The following is a 13,004-nucleotide window of genomic DNA, read 5'->3' as shown; positions in this document are numbered from 1 at the left end:
TGGCCCCGTATTGTGGCTCACTGGACTGCCAACATGGGAAGAATGGTTACCTTGTCACATCGTTAGGGACTTTGGTTAGGGTGCCCAATCTCTTCTGCCCCAAACGTGCACCCAATGGAAATTATTTCACCACTGGAAATTGCCCTCTGCCATGTGTTCCACGGCTGGACTCGTCGCCACCTCTGCCAGAAGCATACATACGCCATAGTCCCCAAAAATCAGCTAGGAAACAACTCCACTCGAATGTATATGTCCCCCTCCCCACTGACAGGTAGCTTCTCCCACTTAAAGAAGGCACCCAGAACAAACAGATTAAAGGAAAGAGGCTTGTCACACTCTGAATAACAATTACTAAGTCATGCAATACTGTATCCAAATACATTTTTCTAATTTTTTTGAGACAGATAGAGCTTTCTTTTGGTGGTATTTAACTGCTTCCCAACCAGCTGCCGCAGTTATACTGTGGCAGGTTGGCTTCCCTGTACGCCGGCTGCGTTAAGACCACTAGGGGGCGCATGCGTGCCCGTGGTGCGACAACTAAACTGGTGTGCATGCCCAACGGTTAAGATGTCTGCTGGGCACGCGCAATCACTCCACACTGAGAGAGAACGTAGGTCTGTCAATGTGAATAGACAGATCTCCGTTATGTCAGTTGTGAGGAGACTGATCAGTTGTTCCTAATGCTTAGGAACAATCAGTCTCCTCCCCCAGGCAGTCCCACCCCCCCCCCCCCAGATAGAAACACTCCCTAGGACACACTTAACCCCTTGTCCGGCCCCTAGTGTTAACCCCTTCCCTGCCAATGACATGTATACAGTAATCAGTGGCTATTTTTGGCTCTGATCGCTGTATAAATGTCAATGGTCCCAAAAAAGTGTCAAAAGTGCCTGATCTGCCTGCCGCAATGTCGCAGTTCCCGATAAAAATCGCAGATCACCACCATTACTAGTAAAAAAAAAAAAAAAAGAAAAAAATTAATAAAAATGCCATAAATCTATCCCCCATTTTGTAGACGCTATAACTTTTGCGCAAACCAATCAATATATACTTATTGCGATTTCTTTGACTATAAATATGTAGGACAATACAGATCGGCCTAAACAGAGGAAGAAATTTGTTTTTTAAAAAATATGGGGGATAGTATAGCAAAAAGTAAAAAATAATGTTTTTTTTTTAAATTGTTGCTCTTTTTTTGTTTATAGCGCAAAAAATAGAAATCGCAGAGGTGATCAAATACCACCAAAAGAAAGCTCTATTTGTGGGAAAAAAAGGACGTCAATTTTGTTTTTGTACAACGTCGCATGACCGCGCAATTGTCAGTTAAAGTGATGCAGTGCCGTATTGCAAAAAATTGCCTGGTCATTAAGGGGCCAAATTTTCAGGGGTTGATCACCACTGGATTTTTTGCTAACTAAACAAAAAAAGATAAAAAATGTTGAAAAAAAAAACCTCCCCTAAATTTAGGTCAAAATTTATACTGCTACATTTTTATATTTAAAAATAGCCCAAATCATTGCATATTAGTCTGCATGAAAGTTATAATGTCTACAAGCTATGGATCATATACTGTATATGAAAATTTATCAATCCTGATGTACCGACTGCCTAGCATTTCTCGAGGCCCAAAAATGGCAGGACAGTACAACTACTCCTCCAAATTACCCCTTTTTGGTAAGTACACAGTCTGGAGGTATTTAGTAAGAGTAGTGGTGAATTTTTTTAAGTTAAAATTTGTAATTTTTTTTTTACATATTGTCAGAGAAGTACAGTGTCATCTTATGACTAGTGTGGTGGTGATCAGGGCTACTGACTGGTATATTTTTTTCTTTTTTGCTATATACTGCGACTAGAGCAGTGCAGTGTTACCAAAGTGACACTGTACTGCTGATTGTGATTGATCACATGATACTGGGGCCGGCCCAGTACACTGATCAGTCATCTACTGCGTCCAGTGTGTGACAAATCAAGCTGCAGTGTGGCTCCCAGAGCACATAGGATGCACACGTCTGGGAGATTATATGACATCCTCCCCGAACCAGGGAGCTCCCGCCCAGTCATATCAACTAGGTGGGAAGAGGTTAATCACTTAACAGTAGCCTACATAAATAACCCATGCTCTATGAATATAAGTTCTGTGTCCTGTATAGGATTATATATACATATATATATATATATATATATATATACACACACACACACACACACACACATACATATACACACACACATACACACACTCACTACATAGCATAGAAAACTAAAACACTTTATTTTAGTTATGCCTTTATTCAAAAGTTATTTAATTAACTCCTAAAAGGTTCAGTCCACCTAAAAGTAATATGTCCGCTAGCCATAAACCTAGTGGTTTCGGGTTTTTTTGCCTACCTTGTGGTGTACCTACTTTCCTGGTACATTTTTAATAAAGTAATTAGATTTCACCATGTACTCGAGAAATGTAAAAGGTACAATAAATCAAATATTAGGTAGTTCTCGCTCTAGTCTCTACCAAACATTCATTCTAAGTGGCCTGACCTTTAAAGGATAGGTTCACCTTTTGGAACATGTTACATGTTCCACCCATATTCAGGGTGGAACATGCAGCATGCTCCAGCAGCTGCAGCCATGCCCCCCCCCCCTCTCCAGTGACAGCGAGCAGGTATCCTCTTGGGCTCTCGCTGTCACTCTTTGAAAAAAACATGCCCGAGCGGAGTTCCGTCCGCATCACTCATTCACAGTCCTCTGTGAATGGGAAACTACAAGTCCCGACAGCCTTTGCGGCTATCGGCTTGTAGTTTTCAATGAAACTGCCACAGCGCTGTTGAGGGCTGTCATAGCTCATTCATTCTTCCTGTCAGCGAGTATCTCCTTGCTTGTACAAGGTATGAGCAAACATACACTGACAGGTCTGCAGGAGACTTGCGTGGCATTAACGATCTGCTGATCTCTGGTGCAATGCTTTACAGACAAAACAAAAAATAGTAAATGCACATTTTTATCTGCAAACAAATCTGCACTTAATTATTTTTTGTTAAAAGGTGAACATATCCTTTAAATGCTACCAATAAAATTACTTAAGGGTGAGTGGCTAAAGAAAAACCAAATTAGACTTACCGGTAACTTGTTTTACAGAAGTCTTTCAGGACAGCACCCGAGAGTTAGTGACCCCTTCCACCGGACCATAGGAAACACCTTCTTCCTCCAGAACTTTAAAGGGAGGCACCTCCCTACCATTCCTCAGTTGTAGAAGAGAACCTCCAGCCCCGGCTGGAACACAAACACATATGTTAGTCACAGCATAGTATATCAAAATACAATAGGGCGGGATGCTGCTGTCCTGAAAGATTTCTGGAAAAGAAGTTACCGGTAAGTCTAACTTGGTTTTTCCCAAGGCGTCGTTCAGGACAGCACCTGAGAGGATAACAGAGACTTACCCCCCTTAGGGTGGGACAACAGCTTGCAGGACCTTTCTGCCAAACGCCTGATCGCTGGCAGATGTGAGGTCTAGCCTGTAATGTTTCACGAATGCGTGAAAACTCGACCATGTTGCCCCTTGCAAATCTGTTCAGGGGTGGCACCAGCTCTCTGCCCAAGTGGCCGCCAGTGCTCTGGTTGAGTGTGCACAAATTCCTGCTGGTGGAGACAAACCTGCATGCGAATAATCCTCTGAAATGGATCATTTCAACCATCTCGCTTCTTCAACCTTCAACCATCTTTAGAAGCCTGGCAACCCTTTCTGTTGCCCGAAAAAAACACAAATAGCAAATCTGAATGTCTAAAGGGCTTTTTCCTTTCCAAGTAACACAACAGAGTCCTCCTGACATCCAACATGTGGAAAAAAGTCTCCTTCTCCCCTGCTGGGTTAGCACAGAAGGTTGGAAGTACAATATCTTGAGCACGATTCTGCACTGAAGCTACCTTCTGGTAAGAATTTTGGGTCTGTCCTTAGTATAACTATCTGCAAAAATAGACAAATAAGGTTCCGTAATTGAAAGAGCATTTAGCTCACTGATCCTGCGCACAGGGACAATGGCAATCAGAAACACGGTTTTAAAATTGAGATATCTGAGAGGCGCTTCTTCCGAAGGCTCAAAAGGACTCTTTGTCAGAGACTGCAGGACTACCGACAGATCCCATTTAGGGAAAGCCCTAAGTGGTACTGGTCTAGATCTTGTAAGAGCATTAAAAAATCTGATTACCAGCGAATTCGAGGCCACAGATTTTTCTAAGAAAACTGTTAGCGCAGCAACCTGCACTTTAAGGGTACTAACCGCTGCCCCTTGTCTGCTTCATTTTGTAAAAATTGTAGAATGGAAACAAAGCTCCCCGGGTCCTGGGCAGATGAATTACACCAAGTATTGTAAACCTTCCAGACCTTAAAATAAATGTCCCTTGTCACCTTTTTCCTACTTGACATTAGAGTTGCAATCAACCGGTTGGAGAAGCCCTTGCTTTTTAGGAGCTGCTCCTCAGATACCAGGCTGTGAGCGCCAGACTGGCCACCTCTGGATCATTTACCGGGCCTTGTAACAGTAAATTGTGCCTGAGGGGCAGATGAAAACTAGGTTTGATCGCCATTCTCAGAACGGTTGAAAACCAGGCCCTTTTTGGCCAAAAGGGTGTGATTAGGATGGTTGGTACCATTTGCTTCTGAATTTTTCTTAAGATTAACGGAATTAACTGAAATGGTTGGAAGGCATAGCAAAGATGGAACTTCCATAGGTACGCCAGAGCATCTGTCCCTATCACTCGTTGTGATTGTTCAAGGAAAAGAACTGAGGAACCAGGGTATTCTATTTTGAGGTGAACAGGTCCACCTCTGGCAGCCCCCATTTTTTGGCAATCATAGCGAAAACCTCTGGGTTCAGTGACCATTCTGATTCCTGAATGGGGTTCCTGCTCAGGAAATCCGCCACTCTGTTCAGAGTCCCTTTTAGGTGGACTGCTGATAGAGACAGCAAGTGTCCCTCTGCCCACCGAAGAATATCCATGGCTAGTACTTGCAGCAACTTGCTCCTTGTACCCCCCTTGCCTGTTTATATAAGCCACAGCCGTGGCATTGTCGGTTAGTATCTGAACATGCTGAGAGTGAAGATCCTGAGCAAATTACTTCAGAGCTAAGTCAATCGCCTTGAGCTCTCTCCAGTTTGAGGACCTTGTTGCCTCTTTCTTGGACCAGTTTCCCTGAGTGAAACTCTTTCCTAGGTGGGCCCCCCAACCCCAGGAACTGGCATTGGTTGTCAGTCTTTTCTCGACCGGAAAAGCCCAGACTAACCCCTTCGATAGGATATCTTGCCTCTTCCACCACCATAGTGACCTCTTCACCTGAGTTGGAATTTTTATCTCCGTTTCTAGGGATCTGTCTAGATTATCTAGGTCAGGGCCAAAAAGAAGGTCACCTGAAAAAGGGAATCCCTCAAAGTTTGCTTTTTGACGCTGTATCTCCTGGACAGGTCTTTAGCCATAAAGCTCGTCTTGCAGCATTTGTCAAAGCTGCGGATCTAGCTGACATTTTAATTGCTTCAGCTGAAGCATCTGCAATATAAGCAACTGCAGAGATCAGGGTAGGAAAGAATCTAAATCTCCTGCTTGGGGGAGTCTGCTACTATATGCGATTTTAGCTGGTTAACCCAGTATTCTAGATTCCTGGCTACACATGTTGTGGCCATAGCTGGTTTTAAATTGCTCATGACTGATTGCCACGATCTCTTGAGCAAAAGATCCATGCGTTTGTCCATTGGATCCTTCAGAACCCCCATGTCTTCAAAAAACAGGTCTGTGGATCTTGAGACCTGGGAGAAGGTAGCATCCAGCCTGGGGAACTTGTTCCACACTGCAGAAGGGTCCTCCGAAAAAGGAAAACGCCTTTTGTGGGCTTTGGAAAAAAAAGGGTTTTCTCTCCGGATCCTGCCATACTTTTTTAATGGCGTCAGATGACCGAGAGAACCAGGAATGTCCACCACCCCTTAGGTTCGTTTAACCCTGCATACATGTGGTCAGATAATTCCTTCCTTTCTTCACTTAAGCCAAGCGTAACATGAATAGCTTTAAGGAGCCCATCTACCTCCTCTGGGGATAGCTTAAATTTAGAGGGGGCCAAGGAAAAAAAAAAAAAAAGAAGAAGAAGGAAGCCCCGTGTCTCAGGAGCACCCAAGAGATCTTGACTCCCCTCCCAAAACATGATCCCTCCGGGCTGGAGGAAACACAAAAACTGAGGTATGGTAGGGAGGTGCCTCCCTTTAAAGTTCTGGAGGAAGGTGTTTCCTATGGTCCAGTGGGAGAAGTCACCATCTCTCAGGTGCTGTCCTGAAAGATGCCTTGAGAAAAATCAAATAGCTGCCTGGCTTGACTTTCAATCATTTTTACTGGTCTCCAAACTGCAAAGATCACTTTCTGCGCATACCACCTTCAACTATCTTCCACAATGCTTTGTACCAGAAGACTCCTCAGGCTTCTGTTGAGAAGTACTGACACATAGAATAAGGCCAAACAGAATAGAGAGAGGCAAGAGGACACAACTGGGTCTTTGTTTTTATTTAAACATTTATCCTAAATACAATTTAAACATTCACATTTATTCACAAGACACACGTAAGATTATTCTTTAAGATGTCTGACTCTTAAGCAAACATGTAAATGTATTTTCTTCAAAAATATTTACAATAACTATTCAAAAAAGAGGAATGCAGAATTAAACATCACCAGAGAATTCAGGTATTTGGTTTTTTTTTAATGGAATATAAAGTGTTTGTATATTTTTTCAATGCATATGAATAATATTTACCATTTCCAGCCAATGTGTGGAACATTAAAGCTGGCCATAGAGATTGAAATTTGTCCGGTTCAGCAGGAACTGGAGGAATTTCGATAAGCCTATGGTAGGTCGGTTGATCAGTCTATGGGTAGTTTATCCATTGTTCAACTTCAGTACATCAATCACTTGTACTGAAGTTGATCAATGCACTGATCACTTCCGGAGGCTATAGCCCACTAAGAAATGTCTGTAAAAAATGATTTTCAATAAAATAGTAAAACTTGTATAAAACATTAGTTACAAGGCATATTGTCTATTTCTCTACTTGAATAATTTTTAAAAGATTGTTTTTTGGTACACACAGATCCAGGCTGACGTGGATACACATGGCATCTGAATACATCTGCACTCTGAATTCTACTCAGCGATCACTAGTGGATCACTAGAAGCCTTTTCCAACTCAATATATCAGCTTACATAGTCTTATTTTGCCTGGTGTTAGAAGATTGCAAAGACCCTGAAACTAAGCTGCAGCGCGATGGCCAAGACCATACAGTGGTTTAACAGGATAGGTTCCACTCAGAACAGGCGTCGCCATGGTCGATCAAAGAAGTTGAGTGCACGTGCTCAGCGTCATATCCAGAGGTTGCTATTGGGAAACAGACGTATGAGTGCTGCCAGTATTGCTGCAGAGGTTGAAGGGGTGGGGGGTCTGCCTGTCAGTGCTCAGACCATACGCCGCACACTGCATCAAATTGGCCTGCATGGCTGTCATCCCAGAAGGAAGCCCCTTCTAAAGATCATGCACAAGAAAACATGCAAACAGTTTGCTGAAGGCAAGCAGACTAACGACATGGATTACTGGAACAATGTCCTGTGGTCTGAGGAGACCATGATAAACTTATTAGGTTCAGATGGTGTCAAGCGTGTATGGCGGCAACCAGGTGAATACAAAGATAAGTCGAGCATGATCCCCTTCCCCTTCAGAGACTGGGCCGCAGGGCAGTAATCGAACATAACGACCCCATACACACCTCCAAGACGACCACTGCCTTGCTAAAGAAGCTGAGGGTAAAGGTGATGGACTGGCCAAGCATATCTCCAGACCTAAACCCTATTGAGCATCTGTGGGGCATCCTCAAAACGGAAGGTGGATGAGCGCAAGGTCTCCAACATCCACCAGCTCTGTGATGTGGTCTTCAGTGTTGTCACATGAAAAGATATAATAAAATATTAAAATATTTACAAAAATGAGAGGGGTGTACTCACTTTTGTAATATACTGTGTGTGTGTATAATAATATTATATATATATATATATATATATATATATATATATATATTAAAAAGGAGAAGCCCAGCCAAAAATCAATGGCTGGGCTTCTCCTGTAGATCACAGGAGTGCAATTCGTGTTGCACTCCTGTGACCAGTTTTCAGCAGAAAGCGGGCTGAAGTCTGCTCTCTGCTGACATCACAGAAATCAATCCAGGCAGGGAGCTGTGAGAACCAAGCCACTGGCGCACAGTTCTCAGTGCAGAGGCGCCGGGGGACAGATGCAGCATTCCGATGCTGCATCCACCTAGGTAAGTATAATACTGAAAAAAACTTGTACGTCTCTTTTAAGGGGTTATTAAAAGTGAATCTTAAGATTTTCTGGTGTATGACCAAATACACCAACAAAAGCATCATGCCAGACAAGGTCAAAGAAAAGATACTTAGGAAATATGCTGCATTATTTTATAATAAAAACAGTTATATACACACACAATCAGACACAACAGTGACAAGAGAATACAGCAGGAAAACTGCCAACACGTCAGCCACTGAATAAGGATGGGTACAATCTTAAGAACAGAGCTGTAATTGCTATATTGATCAGACAGACAATGCTTTTATTTACAAAAAAAGAGAATGAAAGGAGAGTGGAAATAACGAACATTGCGTGGCTAAGTGCGCACTGCAATATGTAATACAATGGTGAACAAATCAATTAATTAGCAAGGGGTAGAGCCCAACAACCAGCAGGTGTTTTGAAGTGCCATGAAACTGTTTTTTTCATCAGGAAAAAAAAAAACGATAAAGAAATCATAGGAAATGTTTTTTTTTTTTTTTTATGTGGCTCCCTGTCCAGGGGGAACATAACTAACCAGTTTTTTTTTTCTAAAAGACCAATTCTATAAGAATAACAAGGGCTGTGGATCTATAGGTTTGTCAAAATAGTTTATATTTTTAGAGCCTAACCTAAATAGGCAAGTGTAGAGCAAATTAAAAAGAATATCCTTGTATATGTATTACCTATAGTTGACGACAACTGCTGACTTTTGGCATTCAAATTAAATGCAAACAGAAGGGTCCCTCAACGAGGTAAGGCCAGCCTTACTAACACTTTTCAGGTTATAAGGATGAGAGAAGTGCAGAAACATCAATATCATAAATGCCACAGAAACTCAACTATGCATTGTAAAGTTTTAACAGGGAAGCATGCATTGGGCCCTTACATACAGAGGGGGGTGGATTTACTTAAACTAGAGCATGCAAAATCTGATGCAGTTCTGCATAGAAACCAATCAGCTTCCAGGTTTTATTGTTAAAGCTTAATTGAACAAGCGTAACTACGTAAAGACTGCCCGCCACATATATACTAATGCAGGGCAGCTCTATTGCATGAAACAACGTACCTGTATGTTGTTTCATGCAATAGATATTGTGGGCATGCGCCCGCTGCATGTAGGGAAAGCCAATCAGCGGGTCCGGCAGAGCCAATCAGCGGGTCCGGCAGAGCCAATCAGCGGGTCCGGCAGAGCCAATCAGCGGGTCCGGCAGAGCCAATCAGCGGGTCCGGCAGAGCCAATCAGCGGGTCCGGCAGAGCCGTTGTCCACCGGCCACCCACGATCGTTCCACAGAGAGGCAGAATGGGGATCTGCGTATGTAAACAAGGCAGATCCCCGTTCTGACAAGGAAGTATACAGAGCTCTTCAGTTCCTAGTAATCAGGAACAGTGATCTCTGTGTTCTTCCTTTCAGTACTTCCCCCCACACAGTTAGAAAACACACTGATCAAACAAGCTTAACCATTTGATCACCCCTGATATTAACCACTTCTCTGCCAGTGTTATTTATACAGTGATCAGTGCATTTTTTTTTAGCACTGATCATTGTATTGGTGTCACTGGTCACCAAAAAGTGTCACTTAGGGTCAGATTAGTCCACTGCAATGTTGCAGTCCCGCTAAAAATCACAATCACCGCCATTACCAGTAAAGACAATAAAAAAAAAAAAAAAATAAAAGTCCATAAATCTATCCCATAGTTTGTAAACGCTATAACTTTTGCGCAAACCAATCAATATGCGCTTATTAGGATTTTTTTTACCAAAAATATATAGAATACACATATTGAAAGAAATTTGTTTTTTTTACATGTTTTTTTTTTCTATATTCTTTATTTAAATTTTCTTTTTTACAATCAACTGACAAACCTAACCAACAAACATTAAAAATACTACCTCATACAAATCCCCCAATACAGTTACCCATTCATATAAACAAAAAAAAAAAAAAAAAAAGGAAAAGGGGGCGGGGGCGGTGGGATCTCTGAGTCTTTAACCACTTCAATACAGGGCACTTATAAACCTTCCTGCCCAGACCAATTTTCAGCACTGTCGCAGTTTGAATGACAATTGCGCGGTCATCCAACACTGTACCCAAACTAAATTTTTATCACTTTGTTGCCACAAATAGAGCTTTCTTTTGGTGGTATTTGATCACCTCTGCGGTTTTTATTTTTTGCTAAACAAATAAAAAAAGACCGAAAATTTTGAATAAAAGTTTTGCTTTTCTGTTAAAAAAATTTGTAAATAAGTAAGTTTTCTCTTTCACTGATGGGCACTGATAAGGCGGCACTGACAGGCACTGATAAGGCAGCACCGATGAGGTGGCACCAATGACGCGCACTGGTAGGCGGCACTGATGGGTGGCACTGATATGCAGCACTGATGGGCACTCATGGGTGGCACTGATAGGCGACACTGATGGCCACTGAAAGGCTGTAAAGATGGGTTCTTATGGGTGCCACTGCTGGGCACTGATAGGCATTGTGAGTGGGCAATGATTGGCAGATGCCTGGGCATTGATTGGCAGCTGCCTGGGCACAGATTGGTATTTCCCTGGGGATCTAGGGGGCATACCTGGTGGTCCAGTGTGGATGGCTTCCCTGGTGGTCCTGGGCGGCATCCGATGGGGGGGGGCTGTGCTGATAAACAATCAGCACAGCCCCCCCCCCCCCCCGTCAGGAGAGCAGCCGATCGTCTCTCCTCTACTCGCGTCTGTCAGACACGAGTGAGGAAAAGCCGATCACCGGCTCTTCCTATTTACATCGTGATCAGCCGTGATTGGACACGGCTGATCACGTGGTAAAGAGTCTCTGTCAGAGACTCTTTACCTAGATCAGTGTTGCGGGGTGTCAGACTGACACCCCGCAACAACGATCACCGCGATGCGCGCCCCCGGGGGCGCACAGCAGCTCAATATCCTGCGGACATCATATGACGCCCAGTCAGGATATTGAAACCACTTTGCCGCCGTCATTCTGCTATATGGCGGGCGGCAAGTGGTTAAGTACTGCAACATAATAAGATTCCTGAATTCCCAATGAATAGGAAGCATTCCACATCTGGGAAGAAAAACAAAAAAAAAAAAAAGGGGGGGAGCGTCACCTCCCCTTTATGGAGAAGGGAACTGTAGACTCCTGTTCGCTGTACTAAAATAAATCATAGTTCCCATTTAGCATGAAACTCTTCCAATCTATTACTATTGAGACAGACCCATTTTTCATCTTCCATGTTGACCTGTTTCACCCAATGATCTAAAGTAGGTGCTTGTGGCTTTTTCCAATAGACTGGAATTAGCCCTTTAGCTGCATCCAACAGATGTGGAATTATACTCTTCTTATATGCCCTGATGGAACTTTGAGTACCATGAAGGAGGCATTGCACAGGGTCATCCTTGATCAGGGCCATTGTTATTTTAGAGATTAAATTCCTAAGCTCAGCCCAAAATGGCCTAATCTTAGGGCATTCCCACCAAATGTGGATATGAGAGCCTTGTTGCCCGCAGCCCCGCCAGCATCTATCCGAGAATGAGGAGTAAGCGACGGCCAACAGCTTCGGGACCCTGTAGCACCTAGACAGATGTTTATAATTGGTCTCCTGTATTTTAGTATTTATAGAAGATGTATGTACCAGTCTTAACATATTCCGTTTCTGTAAGTCTGTGAAGTGGTGGTCTAACTCAGTTTCCCACTCTCCAAAAAATCTAAGGCCTGTGGTGACACTACATCTATTCAGCAATTTATAAGAGCTAGAGAGCAAACCTCTATCCATTGGCTGTTTATGCCATAGATACACAATCAGAGAGAGATTCCGCCATTCTAAACCCCTGTAGGTGAACAATGCAAAAATGCTGTAGTTGCTGATACCTCCAGGTATCCATTGGAAACTTGCCATAGTCCTCTCTAAGGTCCCTCAACGGGAGCAATCTCCCATTCCTCATAAACTTGAGACAACTAGTGTCTCCATCAGTCACCAAAGATTTAAAGAAAAGCAATGACTCACCCAGTGGAAACCAACAGAAACCACCCACCGGTAATAATGGAGAGATTTTTGGAGATAGGGCTTCTTGTTTGTTGACTAAATCCCAACACTTCAAGATGTTGGTAGTAAGAAAAGAGGCAGTTTTGGAAAGCACTCTATATGGGTACGGGACCCATGGAGCTTGGGCGAAATTGCAGCCTGCCAATGTCTTTTCTAATATCACCCAGGCCTTTTGAGTAGTGTGGTGTCTCCAACTAAGAATTCTAGTAAAGGCAATTGCTCCATAGTAATTTCTCAAGTTAGGTAAACCTAATCCCCCATCCAGATTAAACCTTGCGAGAATATGATATACAAGTCTTGATTTAGTCTTTCGCCATACAAAGTCAGTAAAAATCCAACTAATCTTAACAAAAAATGAATTTGGAAGTCTGATAGGAATCATCTGCATAGTGAATAAAGCTTTTGGGAGCACACCCATCTTTAAAGTATTAACTCTTCCTAACCAGGAGAGGGAGGCTCTATCCCAATCTGCCAGATCTCCCTTAATTTTTTGGAGGAGCAGAACATAATTTTCCTCATATAGCTTTTATAACTGTGCCATCAAACTAATTCCTAGATACTTAATACGTTGTTTATTCCATATGAAAGAGAAAGACTGCCTAAG

General features: G+C 42.8%; 2 protein-coding genes across 9 annotated transcripts in view; one reads left to right on the top strand and one right to left on the bottom strand.

The window, feature by feature from the left end:
- Positions 1-7,163, top strand: part of GSDME (gasdermin E) — a 502,502-nt gene extending 495,339 nt beyond the window's left edge. The window contains exon 10 of the mRNA XM_073630124.1: positions 7,116-7,163. Coding sequence (XP_073486225.1) covers positions 7,116-7,148 — 33 coding nt within the window. The 3' untranslated portion in view covers positions 7,149-7,163. The remainder of the gene's footprint in view (positions 1-7,115) is intronic.
- PALS2 (protein associated with LIN7 2, MAGUK p55 family member) overlaps positions 1-13,004 on the bottom strand; it is a 387,134-nt gene that overhangs the window by 115,563 nt on the left and 258,567 nt on the right. The gene's annotated exons all lie outside the window — the stretch shown is intronic.

Source organism: Aquarana catesbeiana, linkage group LG05 (genome assembly GCF_042186555.1).
Source record: "Aquarana catesbeiana isolate 2022-GZ linkage group LG05, ASM4218655v1, whole genome shotgun sequence".
Classification (NCBI taxonomy): Eukaryota; Metazoa; Chordata; class Amphibia; order Anura; family Ranidae; genus Aquarana; species Aquarana catesbeiana.
Note: the sequence above shows the minus strand (reverse complement) of the source record. Positions and strands in the feature narration are given on the sequence as shown.